Raw genomic sequence first — 20,567 nt, forward strand, 5'->3', positions numbered from 1 at the left:
CTAAATGGTATATTTCTCCGCCAACAGTCTTTTAATTCCGCCAAATTTAGCGGAAAATCCGCTAAGTTGGCAACACTGTTGCATACAATGTACGCGCCAGTCGAAATGTTATTGACTCTTAACATAAATGCACGCCGTGTTGACTACACTGTAGGCGCCAGTCCACAAACTTACCGACTGTAGTAGTACAAAAGCTATACTCAGAACAGTTGAATTTGAAATTTATTTACTATTCTTCATATAATAATTAAAATCTCCATTTAATGGTCACCACACTTCTTCTTCCAAATAAAAATAATATTTTGTACTGTATTCTAATCTTTCATTTTATTACATGGTTGAAAATAATATACATTTTAGCAAATCAATTGTCTGTCCTAAGATTCAATACTGTTTCAGTTTTAAGTTGTGAAGGCATTCATTTTTTGGAGTAATTTGAAAATTATGAGAATAAAGTAATTGATGCTACAGGTTGATAAGTTCTGGATTACATGTACAATCTCAGATAAACATTGGTGAGTGTTGTCATAGAGGCAACTAAGGATGCTGCGTGACAGTGCTAACTACTTGAATTATGTTGTCTACCCAATGCTGGATAATTGACTACAATATGTTTCTATCCACTGGGATTTGGTGGTGCCCACTGATACGCTCCCCCAGCATTGCCAGCATTAGGACTATACCATCCCACCACGCTGTCAGTACCATCCCACCTCACTGGGTATTTTGATGGCCCTCCATACCATATTTTACCTCCGGCTGGATTACTCCACCTATTTCCTCCGGTATAATACCCACTTACACTCGGAGGATATGCATTACTTACTGGGGGAAACCCAGATCCGCCTCCATTGTACCCACTCCCACCTGCAGGAAAACCACCACCACTCTGAGGATAAACATTTGCAGTGTACCCTCCTGGTAGATAACCACTTCCACTACCAGGGTATGGCTGGCCATTCGGAGGATAGTTACTTCCGGTTACAGGCTGACCAGAGACCGGGGGCGCCCAACCCATACTCCATCCATTGTTACTGGCTGGATATCTTGCACCAGCGTTCTGCCACTGATTTTGGGCATTATCCGAAGGTGGACCGTCATGTTGGTTACCGTTGGAATTACTGTGGTCATTCTGTTGGGTGTGTCCTCCAGGAGCTCCATTCCCGTTGCTGCCACCATTGTTTGAAGGATTTCCGTTCTGTGGTGTCCCTACAGCAGCTATCCACAAGTAGGCTAAGACCGTCAGCTTGATGGTCTGAAATCAAGGAATAATTATATTTTAAAACACTTAAAATCACATTTCTCATTTATGTATAACAACCATAAGAATATCACCAGTGATGCGAAGAGTAAAAAAATTGCAATCACCCCACTGTGGGTGGGGAAAACAGATGAAGGATACATCCACAGAATCCCTTGCCTGTCGTAAGAGGCGACTAAAAGAGGCGACAAAGGGATTATGACATTAGAACCATGAGACTACTTGTGATTAGTACCATTATGTGCGGAACACCATGGTTCGACGTTACTTGTGACTAGTACCACCTTGCGAGGAAAACTATGGGTCTACGTTACATAGGAGCAGTACCATTGTGCGAGGAACACTACGGGTCTGAGTGTCGCTTGAGGTAAGTGCCATCGTGTGTATTCCACCGGTCTGTTCCAGTATGTACAGAACGGTCCTGTGTTACTTATGAGTAGTATAAATTTATGAGAAACCCGATGGTCTGCGTTGCCTGAGAGTAGTACCATTATATGAGGAACACCATGGGTTTGTGTTGCTTGTGGGCGTTGCCATAACGTGTGATACGTCATGGGTCTACATTGCCTATGATTTGTACCACTATGTGAGCAACATCATGAGTATACGTGGCCTGTGATTACTACCATTAAGTGAGGAGCACCATGGGAATACCGACGTCCGTGAGTAGTACCACTATGTGAAGATCACCATGGGTCTGCGTTGCTTGTGAGTAGTACCCTTATGTGCGAAACAACATGGGTTTGTGTTGCCTGCGAGTGGTACCACTGTGTGTGACATACCGTGGTTCTACATTACCTGTGATTAGTACCACCATGCGAGAAGCGGCACGAGTCTACATTGCCTATGATTAGTACCACTGCAGAAGGAACACCATGGTTCTGCTTTATGAATGATTGGTACCATTATGAGAAGCCGTTGACCTGAATTTTGGACCCCTTTAGATAATAAGTATCATCCCAGTAATGGCTGCCGATGTGGATCAGCGGTAGAGTGTCGGCCTCCGGATCCCAAGATGGTGTTTGGTGTTTACCCGACAAAATTCATTAAATCTCAGCCATAGATGCCCAAGAGAGTTTCGGTTTACTCGGTCTGCCATCTAGTGGGGGCCTAGAGTAAAACGGAACTTCGAAATTGACGAGCAGACAGCCAGATGGTATCAAATTGAAATGTCTGCACACGGTAGCTGAGTCCATACGATTATTATTATTATTATTATTATTATTATTATTATTATTATTATTATCCCAGTAATTAAGACATTGTGAACTGGATCCACTGATTTTTAGTTTCACGATCATTTTTTATCATCATTCATTTTAGATTCTAGTCAGTGGATATATTTTGAAGTTTTAATTTTCATTCGTTTACCTCGCACCGTTAGGGGCCGATGACCTAGCTTTTAGGCCACCTTAAACAACAAATATCATCATTATCATCAAAAATGTAATCGGGCTGAATTACTGTTACCTGTGAAAGATTGTACTCAATTACAATTAAAATTTTCTTTTCCAACAAGTGATCAGTAAAATTACAATTAGAGTTACTTTACAGAATGCTAGTCTTAGGCAAATCACTAATCCCCCCCCCCCCCATAATACAAAGTTTCCAAGTAAATTACTTCATTTTACATGGGTTTGCTTTAGCATAGAGACATTAAGTGACTATCATCACTAGATGAGACCAAACATGATACCTTAGACATTTATATATGATGGATTTTTATCATTTTTATTTTAGTTAATGACGTTTAGGGTTTCAAATAATTTGCCATTTACTTTGCAAATAAATTAATTGGTTCTTTGATTCTCGTCGCTAAGCCTCGACGTCTTTGGGGGAATGTATATGTTTGCATTTGCTGAAAAGACGCCCAACAAGTGAGCGGGAAGGAATACCGGTGTTAAATTTTAATAACATCGTTGGTATCAGAATGGTGTCTTTGGAAGTACTGGAGATGTAAGAAAGTACCTCATCTAGAACTAGTGAACTTACAGGTTCCGTTGTAATAGAATTTTAAAAAATTATCTTCATCATCACTTACTTTTCCTCCAGTTCTGCTTCCCTGCGATGTACATTTTTTTTCTTTACAAGTTGCTTTATGTCGCCCCGACACAGATAGATCTTATGTCGACGATGGTATAGGAAAGGCTAGACTTGGTAAGAAAACGGGCATGGCCTTAATTAAGGTACAGCCCCAGCATTTGTCTGGTGTGAAAATGGGAAACTACGGAAAACCATCTTCAGGGCTACCGACAGTGAGGTTCGAACCCTCTATCTACCGAATGCAAGCTGACAGCTACTTGCTCGGTGTCAAAAGCTACTTCCAGTGATAGGATACTAGACAGTAACGCGTTAGGTGGCTACGCGTTATGCGCCAACTGAAAAAATGTATTTTGGATGACAAGTTCAGGCAGCCCTCTAGGCAGGCTCGAAGACGATATTTCGCGATTTCCTTAACCCCAGGCAAATGCCGAGTATGTATCTCAATTCAAGCCATAGCCACTACTTTCCCAGATGTATCGTTTCCCTTTTTTTTTTTTTTTTTTTAGAAAACAATAAGAGAAATTCCGATGAAACCAGTACATGCCTATAAAATTTACCTTGATTTAAAAGTAATGAAGAGTCCACCGGTGTGTGCTTGCAATGGGATAGAGACTTGGGCATCCTTACTTTCGGGATTTAATCTGTTTCTCACTTCTAGTACAGACTAGGGCAACATTACTTCCGGAATTCATTGAACTGTAAATGTAAGAGAAGGCCTAATAGCCTTAACTACGCCCATAATGTCTATCTATCTATCTATCTATCTATCTATCTATGTAATGTCGTAATTTCTCATGAAAAATAAACGGGCTTGAAAGGGAACTTAATTTGTGTGCCAGTTATGTAAAATACAGAAAAGCTTTACCATTTCCAACCCTAAGAGTCTTTATAGTGGAAAATGATCCCTGCGTTAAAATATAATTATGCCATGACATGTGTCCCCACCTGCGGCGCTGAATTCACAATTTTAATATTATTTTGCAGCTATATATGATATTTTTTCATGGATTCGCGATCCTTTCCGCTGTAGTATTGTAAATAACAAACAACGGACGATTTCTTTATGTCATACATTTAGATAAAACACTGTTTCATAAATTATATAGTATATTTTGCTTTTATCGTCTTGGACCTCCATCGTCACCTCATACGTAAGGCAGGCGCTATTTCTTCTTGGATGAATAAAATAAATGAACAGTTAATTGAAGTCTCGCTTGGCACCATAGTTAATGTGTAATTCGAAGCAGAAGGTGTCGTTAATTTCTGGACGCCATCGCCCGTGAAAGAAGAGAACAGTGAGCTATTCAAAGGTGTTTAAAAAAGGAAATTCAGTTTACTTTCATGCGTCTATATTTCATCACGAACTGAAGTACGTACGAAGTACAAACATCGAATTGATGCAGGCGCTGATGCCAGACTTACCAGCTCACCAACATACAAACGAATATTGAACAACTGTGGAAGGATCAGCAGCTTCATCCATGTCATTAGTGTAAGCACTAACTATGTTTATATATTTTTTATCAGTTAAGGTAGAGATGATGGTAATTGCATTCTAAAAATAAATCGAGTGCTTTCATTTGTAAAAAAAATCGTATTAACCGTCAAATAAAACTAAGGGAATTGTAGTTAATGCACTTAAAAATGTTAACATATATTTATTGAAAAAGTAAACGGTTTTTCAAACATTCTGGATTGCTACAAGAATACATTTTAACTACTTCAAGAAAGGTAACAAAATTAAATCTGAACGTATAATACTAAACATCGTCTAATAACAAGTGTAAAAATCAAAGAATATTAACAACACAACATAATACAGCGTAAATCATTAAACCACTGGAAATATAAAAATTAAAGAACAGGGTATTATTTATTTATTTATTTATTTATTTATTTATTTATTTATTTATTTATTTATTTATTTATTTAATCACTCACGGGCAGTATCCTGGAACGTGAGATATTTGGTCGAGGATACAACTGAGGAGGAAGACCAGTACCTCGCCCAGGTGGCCTCACGTGCTGTTCTGAACAGAGGCCTTGGCGGGGATGGGAAGATTGGAAGGGATAGACAAGTAATAGGGAAGGAAGCGGCCGTGGCCCTAAGTTAGGTACCTTGGAAAACCAAGGAAAACCACTTCGAGGATGGCCGAGGTGAGAAATCGGCCCCCTCTACTCAGTTGACCTCCCGAGGCTGAGTGGACCCCATTCTAGTCCTCGTACCAGTTTTCAAATTTCGTCGTAGAGCCGCGAATCGAACCTGAGCCTCCGGGGAAGGCAGCTAATCACACTAACTACTACACCACACAGGCGGACATGGGTCACTAACGGGAATATTAACGGAAGTACTGAGAAAATAATGAACCGTATCAAACATGTAAGCCTAATCTGTTCCAGAAATTAATTTTTTAAAAACGACTTATTGTGTCGCGTGTCCCTATCATTAAACCGAGTACTTCCACCTCTTCTAAATGTTATTTCGTCTTGTAAAATTGTATTGTAGATGTGTGGATGTTCCTTTTTCACTGTTAACTTCCTCAGGCTGGCCGATGCGCTGCTCCATTTTGCGGGAGCGATTGTATAAGCTTTTTTTAAATTCTTTTTTCTGTCGTATTTAAAGGCATCATGTCGATTCTGCTGGTGCTGCCGTTCGTTCATACGCCGTGAACTTTTTCGAAAACGGAATAACCCGTTCCACAAAGTTCTTCAGCAATGAATGATCTTATTTTATCATTAAATAATTAGAAACTGAGTATAACCATCATTGACTTCGTTTTCCTCTACTTCTCTTAACCTCTCCGACCCAGTCTTTTATTCTCCTAGTTAACATATCCTCCTCGATTCCCCTCGCATGACCCCTCCAACGATGTCTGTTTATGGGTACCGCTTCATCCATTGCGTTCATTCCTAACTTAGCCTTTATCTGAAAGGAGTATGATAAAATTGTTTTCGAGCAGGGCAAGTGCAGGGTGGTCCGCAGAACATTTTAACTTAAGATACTCTCCACCTGAAAAAAGTTTGAGAGATGTTACTCTGATTGTGCAGTGGATCCTTTTAGTAGTAGCTTAAAGAAGTTCAATACTTATCCTGTTTGGAGGACAGACTTTCTTAATGTGAGTACTTCAATAATTGTTATTAATACTTCCAAGCAGTATTACCAGCTGTGTTATTGGCATTGCATGGAGCTGAAACATGATATATAGCCAGCTCAGAAAGAAAGAGAGTAGAAGCTTTTGAAATGTGGTGTTACAAAAGTATGCTGAAGGTGAGATGGGTAGATAGAATCACGAATGAACTCATACTGAATCGAACTGATGTGTGGAGACCGATGTGCCTAAATTTGACGACAAGAAGAGATAGAATGAAAGGACACATTTTTTTTTTTTTTTTTGCTAGTTGCTTTACGTCGCACCGACACAGATAGGTCTTATGGCGACGATGGGATAGGAAAGGCCTATGAGTTGGAAGGAAGTGGCCGTGGCCTTAATTAAGGTACAGCCCTAGCATTTGCTTGGTGTGAAAATGGGAAACCACGGAAAACCATCTTCAGGGCTGCCGACAGTGTGGCTGGAACCCACGATCTCCTGGATGCAAGCTCACAACCGCGCGCCTCTATGCGCACGGCCAACTCGCCCGGTAAGGACACATCTTAAGATGGTGGTGGTGGTGATTAATTTTTAAAGGGAAGTGCAACTAGGCAACCATCCTCTATATAACACTAATCAGAGATAAAAAGGGAAGGGATCCGACACTGCGAAAAATGAAGGTATCAGCCAAAGGAAGACAAGGGCCACGAAGGGCGTGAAAATGAAAAACTCCCTAGGCCTCCATACGTAATACCGTCGGCGTCGGAAAAGAACAAGAGTTGACCAAAGGAGGTCGGATACGATAGATGAAGCCTGGCACAAGTAAGTGGAAGCAATGCCTGGACTCAGCTAAGGGCCGCGTGGTCGCCAACCCACGCTTCGAAGTACAGAGCCCCTGAGGCCCCTTTTATTCGCATCTTACGACAGGCAGGGGGTGTTATTCTACCGTCTCCACCCAGGACTTGTTCAGTTGGTTTTTGAGGGAAGTGAAGGCGGTAAGAGCGTTAGGGGTAGACCAAGGTATGAATATGACAAGCATATTAGAGCAGGTGTAGGGTGTTACAGTTACGTAGAAATGAAAATATTAGGAAAGTATAGGGTGGCATGGAGAGTTGCATCAAACCAGTCTATGGACTGATTGCTCAAACAACAACAAAAACAACAACAACAACATTGGCAATAACTTCACGGAATAGTGCCGAATTAGCCACACCGTGTTATGTATTTACCCGAACTGCTACGAATTTAGCCGAAATATTACAATTGCAAATTGAGAGAATTGAAAAAAATGTTATAAATTTGCTTTTAGGTACAGTATTAAGTAAATATGCTACAAATAACAGCTGTTCCAATGTGCAAATATTATTTTGAATATTATTCTCAAGATGGGTCATTTTCCATTCTGTCAATACTGAGGATTTAACTGAGACTCCCCTATACTACAAAGATGATAGCTGAGGACATTTCATTGGCTTTACGTCGCACCGACACAGGTCTTATGGTGACCATGGGACAGGAAAGGACTAGGAGCAGGAAGGAAGCGACCGTGGCCTTAAGGTACAGCTCCAGCATTTGCTTGGTGTGAAGATGAGAAACCACGGAAAACCATCTTCTATTTGGCAAGTTGACACATATGAAGTAGGACACTTCAGTACTGGTTAAAGCAGTAATCACCACCATTTCAAATCCCGACTAATTTATGTTGGATTCTCGAAATGAAATAGTCACGTTGTTGTAGACGTCCTGTGGTAATGATAATGATATCAGCAGTGACGTAAATTACAAGGTTACTTGCTTTATCGTTTCCTTTCATGAAGCAACAATAACAGCAACGTAATTGAAGAGTTCATGAATGCTACACAGTACAGGCAAAACGTATACAAAAAAAAAAATTATATCGCCTACGCCAGAGGCATTCAACATTTTTGGTTGGCACACCTCCAAAATCCAATCGTTTTACCTTCGTACCCCCGAAGTACGGGTATGTTGCGATTATACTAGAAATAACAAATTATTGTTGCTGTATGCAAAAGAATATTGACTATAATCATCATCATCTTCCGCAGATTATTCCGCTTGCACGCATTAAGGCATGAAAGATTTGTGACCGGAAATTTAAGGTCGCATGCCTTTCCTGACACCACGGGGTTTTAAACTGGGAACCCCACCCCAGCAACACCAGGATTAAAACCACGGTCGCCTGGATGACAAGCAAGTAGTTAAGCCGCTACGCCACCTTGTTATCAAATAATAAAAATAATGTATTGTATATTGTACCGTGGGTAAACCTTCTCCAGTCAGTTAAACTGCGCGCCTTCTATAAGAGAGTTTGGTTTTCAACTGTGAGATGTCTCTACCATCGGCCTAAGTGCCTCCTCTGGCGGAATCAACTGTAATTAATTCTTAAGGGAAAATTGATTTTTACTATTGGCTAACCTTAGTTTTTGAAGATCGTTTTGTTCAAGTATCGAAGTTGTCAGCACTTCTGCTGGTTCTTTCTCCAATATTTATCAACCTATCAGAATTTTAAAATATTTCCTCTAGCCAATTAAAAATAAAATTGGGGGTGTGTACAAGAATTCAGACTATCAGTAAAGAGTTCTGGAATCTTCTCCTCAAAAAAAAACTATAAAAGCCGGGCGCTTTAGGGCAGTATTGCCTTCTTTTTGCTCCAGTTGATTGAATGCGGCGTGTTCTAACGGAGGCAGAGGCCGCAGGCGGCGTTCGGAAGGCCCAGCAAAGCAAGGTAATGGCAGAATTTTCATAAACATGTGACAGCTCCTACAGATGGCTTGATGGAAAGGTTTAAACCTCTTTTATTTCATATAAATTTCTAAATATGATGGTTTAAATGTAGTATTTTCGGCCAGTCTGAGGACTCTGTTCTGTTCCCTATTGGGAAGTATGTAATGTAAGGGAACAAAGAGTGATTACCCTCTGTTGATTCCCATTCAACTTGGTATGGGGTGACTAACGTTTCTGAACCTCTAAAATTCTTAACACTCTTTTGGTATTTAATCTTTCTCATTTAATCATCCCGGTGTTGGATCTTTGGGCCATAAGCCCACATAGGGTTTTAGATATTTCTAGAAGGAGTGCAAGTGATTCACCTCCTTTGCATTTTGTTTATGGCCGATTACAAACAACCTTTTCTTTTTTACATTAAGGCCATTTAGTATGGGTAAAAATGCCCCTGTAAATCCATCGTGGTGTATAGAATTGAGTCTGGTGTGAAGTCCCTTGAGGAACAGAAAGTTATAAACTGTTGACCAAAAGAGAAGCCTACCTTGGGGGTAGCCTGTGTAATTTATTAAATGAAGAGCAACCGATAGGTTGGAAGTGCGTATTAGAAACTGATGCCTCTGAGAGGCTGGACGATGATATAGATGGAGCGTAGAATCCCCTGTTGCGTGAATGATAGGAGCAAATGGTGCTCTTGTAAATTGTGTACATGCCAAGAGCAATTCAGCTCTTTTCTGCATAAATTACCATTTGCAATTTTCTCAAGTTTTGTACCTGATTTTTTGATTTTAAATCATTGTTATTGGATATGACGAGCTCAAATTATTATTGTGCTTTCAAATTTTCTTGGTTCATCTTTGTGGGTTACTGCAGTCACGTCCTAGTTCGTGAACTATGGGCAACGGCTGAGTGGCCTATTAACTGGACCTGAGAGTCGGGATACCAGTGCAAGTAGGGTAGCATCCTGCTTCATGAATTTACCGAGCTCAGAACACTTTAAGCAAGCCTCGGACCTGTGGGAGTAACGGAGTCCCACTCCCATTTGACAGGAGAGGGACTCCTTGGAAACAACTTGGCGAACGAAATGGAATTCGATGGGGAGCTATCAATATTAATGGGGCTTATGGACGAAAGTAAGTAGAACTGGCTGAGTCAGCAAACAGAATGCATCTGGATGTGCTAGGAGTAAGTGATATTCGGGTAAGGGGAGATAACGATGAAGAGATAGGAGATTATAAAGTGTATTGACGGGTGTAAGAAAGCGAAGGGTAGAGTCTGGGGTAGGGCTCTTTATCAGGAATACCATTGCACGCAACATAGTTTCTGTTAGGCACGTAAATGAGCGAATGATGTGGGTAGATTTATCAGTTGGAGGAATTAGGACTAGAATTGTGTCCGTGTATTCACCATGTGAGGGTGCAGATGAGGATGAAGTTGACAAGTTTTATGAAGCATTGAGTGACATCGTGGTCAGGGTCAACAGCAAGGATAGAATAGTGCTAATGGGCGATTTCAATGCGAGAGTTGGGAATAGATGAAGGATACGAAGAGGTGATTGGTAAATGTGTGGAAGATATGGAAGCTAATCGAAATGGGAAGCGTTTGCTGGACTTCTGTGCTAGTATGGGTTTAGCTATTACAAATACATTCTTCAAGTATAAGGCTATTCACCGCTACACATGGGAGGCTAGGGGAACCAGATCCATAATAGACTATATCTTAACAGACTTCGAATTCAGGAAATATGTTAGGAATGTACGAGTTTTCCGCGGATTTTTCGATGATACACACCACTATCTGATCTGTAGTGAACTAAGTATCTCTAGGCCTAGGGTAGAGAAAGTGAAATCTGTCTGCAAACGAATAAGCGTAGAAAATCTCCAGGACGAGGAAATTAGACAGAAGTACATGGATATGATTAGTGAGAAGTTTCGAACAGAAGACAGTAAGCAGGCTCAGGATATAGAAAGTGAATGGGTGGCATACAGGGATGCTGTAGTAGAAACAGCAAGGGAATGCCTAGGAACAACTGTGTGTAAAGATGGGAAAAGGCGAACATCGTGGTGGAATGATGAAGTGAGAGCAGCTTGTAAACGTAAAAAGAAGGCTTATCAGAAATGTCTCCAAACAAGGACCGAGGCAGACAGGGATTTGTAAGTAGATGAAAGAAACAGAGCGAAACAAATAGTTGTTGAATCCAAAAAGAAATCATGGGAAGATTTTGGTAACAACCTGGAAAGGCTAGGTCAAGCAGCAGGGAAACCTTTCTGGACAGTAATAAAGAATCTTAGGAAGGGAGGGAAAAAGAAAAAGAACAATGTTTTGAGTAATTCAGTTGAACTCATAATAGATCCCAGGGAATCACTGGAGAGGTGGAGGGAATATTTTGAACATCTTCTCAATGTAAAAGGAAATCATCCTGGTGGTGTTGTGAACAGCCAAACTCATGGGGAGGAGGAAAATGATGTTGGTGAAATTATGCTTGAGGAAGTGGAAAGGATGGTAAATACACTCCATTGTCATAAGGCAGCAGGAATAGATGAAATTAGACGTGAAATGGTGAAGTATAGTGGGAAGGCAGGGATGAAATGGCTTCATAGAGTAGTAAAATTAGCATGGAGTGTTGGTAAGGTACCTTCAGATTGGGCAAAAGCAGTAATTGCACCTATCTATAAGCAAGGGAACAGGAAGGATTGCAACAGCTATCGAGGTATCTCAGTGATTAGTATACAAGGCAAAGTATTCACTGGCATCTTAGAAGGGAGGGTGCGATCAGTCATTGAGAGGAAGTTGGATGAAAACCAGTGTGGTTTCAGACCACAGAGAGGCTGTCAGAATCAGATTTTCAGTATGCGCCAGGTAATTGAAAAATGCTACGAGGGGAATAGGCAGTTGTGTTTATGTTTTGTAGATCTAGAGAAAGCATATGACAGGGTACCGAGGAAAAAGATGTTCGCCATACTGGGGGACTATGGAATTAAAGGTAGATTATTAAAAGCAATCAAAGGCATTTATGTTGACAATTGGGCTTCAGTGAGAATTGATGTTAGAATGAGTTCTTGGTTCAGGGTACTTATAGGGGTTAGACAAGGCTGTAATCTTTCACCTTTGCTGTTCGTAGTGTACATGGATCATCTGCTGAAAGTTATAAAATGGCAGGGAGGGATTCAGTTAGGGGGAAATGTAGTAAGCCGTCTGGCCTATGCTGACGACTTGGTCTTAATGGCAGATTGTGCCGAAAGCCTGCAGTCTGATATCTTGGAACTTGAAAGTAGGCGCAATGAGTATGGTATGAAAATTAGCCTCTCGAAGACTAAATTGATGTCAGTAGGTAAGAAATTCAACAGAATTGAATGTCAGATTGGTGATACAAAGCTAGAACAGATCGATAATTTCAAGTATTTAGGTTGTGTGTTCTCCCTGGTTGGTAATATAATAAGTGAGATTGAATCAAGGTGTCGTAAAGCTAATGCAGTGGGCTCGCAGTTGCGATCAACAGTATTCTGTAAGAAGAAAGTCAGCACCCAGGCAAAACTATCTTTACATCGGTGTGTTTTCAGACCAACTTTGCTTCATGGGAGCGAAAGCTGGGTGGACTCAGGATATCTTATTCGTAAGTTATAAGTAACAGACATGAAAGTAGCAAGAATGATTGCGGGTACAAACAGGTGGGAACAATGGCAGGAGGGTACTCGGAATGAGGAGATAAAGGCTAATTTAGGAATGAACTCGATGGATGAAGCTGTACGCATAAAGCGGCTTCGGTGATGGGGTCATGTGAGGCGAATGGAGGAGGTTAGGTTACCTAGGAGAATAATGGACTATGCTCTATTTAATTCCTTGTCCACCGATTCACCGCAGCCGCTTCTTAACACCTCTGTACTAAATCACGGAAACCCCGTAACTGACGCATGAAAGATTTATGACAAGATATTTAAAGTCGCATGCCCTTCTTGACATGCCCCAGTAACACCAGGAATAAAACTATGGACATCGGGATGACAGACAATCAGCTAAGCCGCTATACCATCGTGTTCCCCAATAATAACTATAGTGTATTGTATGTACTCGTAATTGTCGCTGGGCAAAGGAAACCTCGTAACTCATTCGGTGTAAAGTTTACTGAAGAAGCCAACAACTGAGCGGTCAGCAATGGCCGGAAAACTGTTCCTGGCATTTTCACTGCTTAGTGATAGTCCAATCATTCGACCATTGGGGTCTTCTGTTCCCTTCTCAGGCAACGCAGCAAACCGTCACGAAACAAATGGAGAAACGCGGTTTTCCCGTGAGTGAAATTACGAGGTTTTCATTGCGTAGCAACGATGCAGCAATTACTATTGTGATGTAGGGTTCATGTCTGGAGAACATGCTGGCCTCTGTCGTTATCATGAAGGAACTCACTCACTGCTACTGAAAAACATTGAAGGTGGTGGTGGTTATTGTTTTAAGAGGAAGTACAACTAGATAACAATCCTGTGTATAACACAAACAGAGGGAGAAACGGAAGGGATCCGACATTTAGAAAAATGAAGATATCGGGTAAAGGAAGTCACGGGCCACGAAGCACGCGAAAATGAAAGACTCCCTAGTCCTCGCAAACCTAATAGCGTCGGAGTCGGAAAAGAACAAGAGTTGACCAAGAGAGGTCGGATAGGAGAGATGATAGTGAGGATCCTGGCACAAGTAAGTGGAAGCAATGCCAGGACTCAGCTAAGGGCCCCGTGGTCGCCAACCCACGCCCCAATGATCAGAGCCCCTGGGGTACCTTTTAGTCGCCTCTTACGACAGGCAGGGGATACCGTGGGTGTTATGCTGCCCCCACCCACAGGGGGAAACATTGAAGGGAATGAGTAGATTTCGAAAGAAAAGCATAAAAAAGAGCAATGCCGCATAAATAAGCATTTTTACATAGGCCTACCTAGTCAGTGAGAGCTAAAACTGACACATCTTTTAGAATGAATAGTTCGGAAAGAGGACTCTGTGTAGTAGACAAAAACACTAAATAAAAACAAGATTTTATTAAAAATGAACCGTCTCAACTCTTTTCTTAACTTCTCACTGAAAACAGACGGTACCTCCAGTGGGTTTTTCTTAATGCTATTTGTTCGGGGCGTCGACCCTTGTGGATCTTTTGCCCCTACTGGCACCATACGATATAACCTGCGTGTAAAGTGGAATGGCGGAAGTGTTGAGTGTTGTATGTGAGGAAATGAATATTAAGGACGACACAAACACCCATTCCCCAAGGCAAGGATATTAATAATTACAATTAAGTACCCTGACCCGGCCTGGAATCGAACCCCGGGCCTCCGGGACGCACTGCTCCCTACACCGCGGGGCTGAACACCTTCGGTGGTACGCATAGCACACTTTGAATACCACTGGTCTACACCACCGTGTTGCAGACATCTTGCCATATAGGTTGCCTGAGTGATTTCGACGTTCTTTCCTCCACTAACAATGTTTGGGAGACTTGTGGCTGTTTCACTGACTTTTCTTGGGTAAACACCAACACATCAGCAAAGATGTATCTTGTACATACCAACATCGTACGAGATGTAATGTTGCAATAGAATTTATTCCACCCTTAACAAATCTGTCCTCCTCTTCCGGGTTTGAACTCGTAATTTTGCGACCCCAGAGGTCGACATTCTACCACTGATGCACAGAGGCAGCTATTACAATGACCACACTACCCAGTTTACAACTGTAAGTTAGTTATCTGTTGGAGTACACCCTCCTATATAGAAAAGTTGGCCCTTGGCAACTATTATTACAATTAGAGACCGGATTTCCATGCACTATCAAATCTCGAAATACGCATGCATTTTGCAATATCATACAGCAAAACATGCACAATAACGTGGAAAATATGCACTATCAAAATTCAGTTCAACATGGTTTCATTTTAAGTTCCTCTTGAAACATTGTACGACTATTTTTTCCACATTGTCTTGACTTAAGCTCATCCGTGTCTCTGTCAGTACATTCTTAAACACAGAAAAAAATATTTTTCTACGTCACAAGAAGTGACAGGTGCATACTTAAATGAAGACATTTGGGACGACGTGAGGTCAAATTGTACATCTTTTGCATTTTCACCACACAAAGGGTCTTTCTTTGTAAGCTTGACGAAATCAGAATCAGGACTTGACGGATCGCTTTGTTCAGCTTATCACTAGCCGCCGCAGCTACTTCTCCATGTGATGATTGCAGACACGCTTGAATGTCTTCAATAACAGCTAAATATTCGACAAGGGGTAGACTTGTAGCTTCTCAGTTTGTTATCCCAGCAGGCAATTTCCCAAAATTTTATTTTTTATACATTAAGTCTTGTTGCTCATTCCTTTTGCTGAATTCCACTCGCGCATCTACTGTGAAACTGTCTACGACCTAAAAGAGGGAAAAAAATCATCTAAGCTATATTACGCCTCATCAGTGGCATTAAATTCATTGATGGTAAACTGGATTATAGGATCTGCACGGTATATACTCTTCGTTTGTCAGGTAGGATGTCATGAATACGTTCTATTTCTCTCCGTATCGCAATAGTAGACATGTAGCGCGGAAAAACGGTCCCAAATTTTGCAGATGAACACTAATAAAAGACACTATCATGTAACTTACCGTTATATATGCGCCAAAGTCGGAATAAAACCCATATTGAGCAAATATAAATGTCCAAATATTTGCTATTAAATCCAAAATCTTCAAAATATGCATTATGCATGCATTTTCTCCTAAAAGGCCAAAACATGCAAATATGCACGGAAAAGGAACGGTTATTTGGAATCGTTAAGTCATAAAACAAATTTTGCAAAGTTTGAGAAGTGTAACCAGCTTATTTAAAAACATGCATTTGCATGGAAATCCGGGCTCTAATTATAAAGTTTTTCATCACCTTGGTGCCAAGAGGTCCTGAACCTTTACATACAAATGGAATAGAGATATACACAAAGAACATTTCAGCTCTCTTTATTGCTCATGAAAACCACACATTGCAAGCTGTACAATCATACAGCTAGCCTTTCTGAAGTTGTGGTCCAGATTGCAGCATGCACCAGTACCTTCACGAACCTGCTACGCAGGCGTAGCAGAGGGAGAAGTGATACTCCCACGTGGCGCGTCCCAGGTGGCGGATAGGGGGGTCCTAACCGGCTTGCCGGCGGACTTGAGGGAAATAAAATACCTCTCGCGGACCAAACACACACCCCCTGTGGGTGGGGGAGGATGACGAATAATACACCCACGGTATCCCCTGCCTGTCGTGAGAGGCGACTAAGAGGGGCGACCAAGGAATGATTGTATTAGAACCATGAAACTACTTTTAATTAGTACCATCACGCGCGGAAAACCATCGGTCGCTTTTACTTGCGAGTAGTACCACTCTGTTAGGTACTCTATAGTTTAGTGATTCGTAGCACTCGAGTGGGGTTCAGTGTGGGTTTCCAGTACCCGTGAGTCGTGCCCATGTGTGCAACACCGCAGGTCTGGGCGTTGCCTGTGAGTTGTACCCGTGTGAGCGACACCACGCGTCTGGGCGTAGCGTGTGAGTTGTACCACTATACGAGCGACACCGTAGGTCTGTACGAACACCACGGGAATACCGGCGCCCGTGATTAGTACACCTAGGTGAGGAACCTCATCGGTTTGCGTTGGCTATGAGTGGCGCCATTGTGTGAGAAACACCATAGGTCTGCGTTACCTTTACGACGTACAATACTTGTGAGTAGTACCTTAATGTTTGGAACACCGTGAGTTTACGCTACCTTTGATTCGTACCGCAGCTTGAGAAATATCATGGTTCTCCTTTACTACCGATAAGTGCCATTAGCATCCTTGTGCTTTATAAGTGGTCCCTTGGTCACTAATACCATTATTTACAATCTTTTTTGAGTCTGATCCACTGTTTTTTTGTTTTTGTTTTTGTTGTGTTCATGTCCATCCATCCATTCTTCATGAAATTTTTTAAATTAAATTTTGGTCAGTGGATGCTTTTCATTTTTTGTTGTTATCACATTTCGTACCATTAGGGGCCGATGACTTCGATGTTAGGCCCCTGTAAACAACAAGCATCATCATCATCATCATCATCATCATCATCATCATCATCATCGCACCAGTACCTCTAATACCCAGTAACACATACTCTTGCCTGTATTCGTTGTGGCATACTCTCCACTAGTTCATGAAAGCACTGTTGATCCAGATTGACCCACTCCTCAACGGCGATTCGGCGTAGATCTCTCAGATTGGTTGGTGGGACATCTCGTCCATAACCAGCCCTTTTCAGTGTATCCCAGGCATGTTCGATAGGGTTCATATCTAGCGAACATGCTGGCCACTCTAGTCAAGCGATGTCGTTATCATGATGGAACTCATTCACAAGATGTTCTCGGTGATGGCGAGAATTGTCGTCCATAAAGACGAATGCCTCTCCGAAATGCTGGCCATATGTTTGCACTATAGGTCGGAGGATGTCATTTCTCTATCGTATAGCCGTTTCGGCGCCTTCTATGACCACCAGTGGCGTACATCGGCCCCACATGATGCCACCCCAAAACATCACTCGCTGGACAGTCGTTCAGCCTGACCAGACCAGACTGCCTCCAGACAAGTCTCCGACGATTGTCTGGTTGAAGGTATGCGCGACACTCTCCTGTGAAGAGAACGTGATGCCTATTCTGACGGGTCCATTCAGCATGTTGTTGGGCCCATCGGTACCGCGTTGTATGGTGTCTACTGTAGATTGCAGACGTGGACCTAGCCATTGGCGACGGGAGTTAGTTTGCGCGTCATGCAGCCTATTACGTACAATTTGAGTCGAAACACGACGTCCCGTTGCTACACGAAACGCAATATTCAGCATGGTGGCGTTGCTTTCAGAGTTCCTCCGAGATGAAATCCGTAAGTAGCGGTCGCCTACTGCAGTCATGGCCCTTGGGCGGTCTGAATGAGGCATATCATCGACAGTTCCTGTGCCTCCTCCATGTCCGAACAATATCGCTTTTGTTCACTCGGAGACGTCTGGAAACTTCCCTTGATGAGAGCCCCTCCTGACACCACGTAACAATTCGGATACGATCAAACTGCGGTATTTACCTTCTAGGCGTAGCAGAACTACAGACAACACGAGCAGTGCGCCTTCTTCTTGGTGGAATTATTGGAACTAATCGGCTGTCGTACGCATTCCGTCTAATAGGCCCTGCTCATGCATGGATGTTTACTATTTTGTGCAGGTTTAGTGATATCTAACTACTTTTACGGTTTTCGGAGACACTGTGGTGTCGGAATTTAGTCCCTGAGGAGTTCTTTTACATGCCAGTAAATCTACCGACATGCGATTGACGTAATTGAGCACCTTCAAATACCACTGGACTGACTCAGCATCAAACCTGCCAAGTTCGGCAGGCCTCAACCGTCTGAGCCACTCAGCCCGGCGTGTGTTAATAGAGGGTGGTTGCCCAGTTATACTTCCTCTTAAAACAATAATCTCGTCGCCATAAGACCTATCTGTGTCGGTGCGACGTAAAGCCCGTAGCAAAAAAAACAACAACACAGTAATCACCGCCACCACTCCAGTGGAATTACGTTACTTCCTTATTTCGCCTCCCTTATCTGTCTCTTGTACTTGAGATAATTTAATACAAATGTAGCTTTGAGGTGAATATCTATAGAATTAGTTGAAACATTTCCTTTGATATTTATCCTGTATTAATATTGTAAATACGGTAACGGACCTATTAGTTAAGGAACTAATTTATTTGTTTTCTCTTTGATGATTACCCGATATTAATATTACATTTTCTACTGTAGTTTAATTGTTGTGATGTGATATTAGCCAAACCCTAAATAAATAAATAAATAAATAAATAAATAAATAAATAAATAAATAAATAAATAAAGAAAGAAAGAAAGAAAGAAAGAAAGAAAGAAAGAAAGAATTATTTTGTGTACTTCGTCCTGTGGTATGGTCTTGTGTAATAAAGTATTCACTACTCTTTAGTATACATTTGCCTTTGCTAATACACTTGCGGAGTTCTGTTATGTTACAAAACATGCAAGCACGTTCTGTTGTTGGTTCTAATGGTTCTATTGCAAGTTATAAAACGGGGGATTCTTTTCAAATGGAAACATATGCTGTTGCTCTATTACAGTTATAAATATTCTCTAGGTATCTGTGTTTCTCCATAAAAAATGATTAATGTAATCCCCATATTGTACTGTTCAGGCCTCCTCAAGTACAAAAAAAATTATATTTCCTTTCCAAGTATTAAAAACGAAACATTTAATAACTTCAAAACAAAGAATTATTATTTAATTAAAGCATGAGAAAATGTTCCTCTAAATACGTACTAATTCCTTGTACTAGTTCCATATAAGAAATCATATGCCTGAGACCAAAATTTTAAGGGCAGGAATCATGTTCATGTAATGTGCAGGTGTCCTTAAACTTTTGGTTGGACCTGTAGTTTAAGCAGCGTTTAAGGGAAATTATTGGGAATTTTATCATTTAAACGTCCTTCAAAAGCATAGAACACGCGCTTTCGTTGGAAAAGTAAGTGTACATATACATGTGTTAACTAGCCAGGAAATCTTTACAACATCATCTTTCCATTTGGTCGTATTTGTCATTAAAAACATTCAGCCAAACATACTTTTGCGTCCGGAAGTATACTCTCCTGACTGCGACATTGAACCCTCTGGCGTTGGACATACGAAATACACTACACACTTTAATTCAGTTGATATGTTATTTTTCTTACCTGCTTGACCGTCATGCTATTGCCTGACACTGCTGGGCGCTCTGCTTTTTGGTTCGATCGCTTCTGTGACAAGAAGGATAGTGAGTCAAGCCTTTACTAGCATTTAAGCAAGAGAGCTTCGCCAGATAAGGCTTGATAGGATATCGAATGTGTTTCGCAGCCTTTAACCGCGATACCACCATCGAAGGACAAATATTCCTTTCCATGGATAACAACACATTTAATTGTCAGAAAATTTAAATTTCTGAGTGATAGTCACGTACATGATTTGGTAATATTACACCACCGCCATCCTCTCTCCTTCTTAGTATTCAAGAAACATATACGTTGACAAGGGGCCCGTGAGAGACATGACTTAATTACTTCATATGATTTAAATACTTCGTGCTCCTAGACGAAGGATAATTTCGCTGGCTCTTAATTCGAGACGAATTTATAACCAAGATAATAATAATAATAATAATAATAATAATAATAATAATAATAATAATAATAATAATAATAATAATAATAATAATAATAATAATATAGTAGTGTTGAAGTATTGAAAATGTTTACGTTATCTGTGAATTTCTGGGTTATTGCGTTATTATTATTACTAGGGGGTGAATGTTTTTGCATTAGGATGTAACTCAATAGTATAGGAATTCATTGTGCGATATTACA

The 20,567-nt window shown here is 41.1% G+C and overlaps 1 protein-coding gene across 1 annotated transcript; it reads right to left on the reverse strand.

Annotated features, from left to right (window-relative positions):
- Positions 1 to 241: 241 nt before the first annotated feature.
- Positions 242 to 19,986, reverse strand: LOC136872471 (uncharacterized). Its single transcript, XM_067146284.2, has 2 exons — positions 19,902 to 19,986; positions 242 to 1,255 (listed from the first exon to the last, which is right to left on the reverse strand). Exons 1-2 carry the CDS (start codon positions 19,914 to 19,916, stop codon positions 617 to 619), a joined length of 654 nt encoding a protein of 217 aa, XP_067002385.2. The 5' UTR covers positions 19,917 to 19,986; the 3' UTR covers positions 242 to 616.
- Between the last annotated feature and the right edge of the window lie 581 nt (positions 19,987 to 20,567).

The sequence above is a fragment of the Anabrus simplex genome, chromosome 4, assembly GCF_040414725.1.
Source record: "Anabrus simplex isolate iqAnaSimp1 chromosome 4, ASM4041472v1, whole genome shotgun sequence".
Taxonomy (NCBI): Eukaryota; Metazoa; Arthropoda; class Insecta; order Orthoptera; family Tettigoniidae; genus Anabrus; species Anabrus simplex.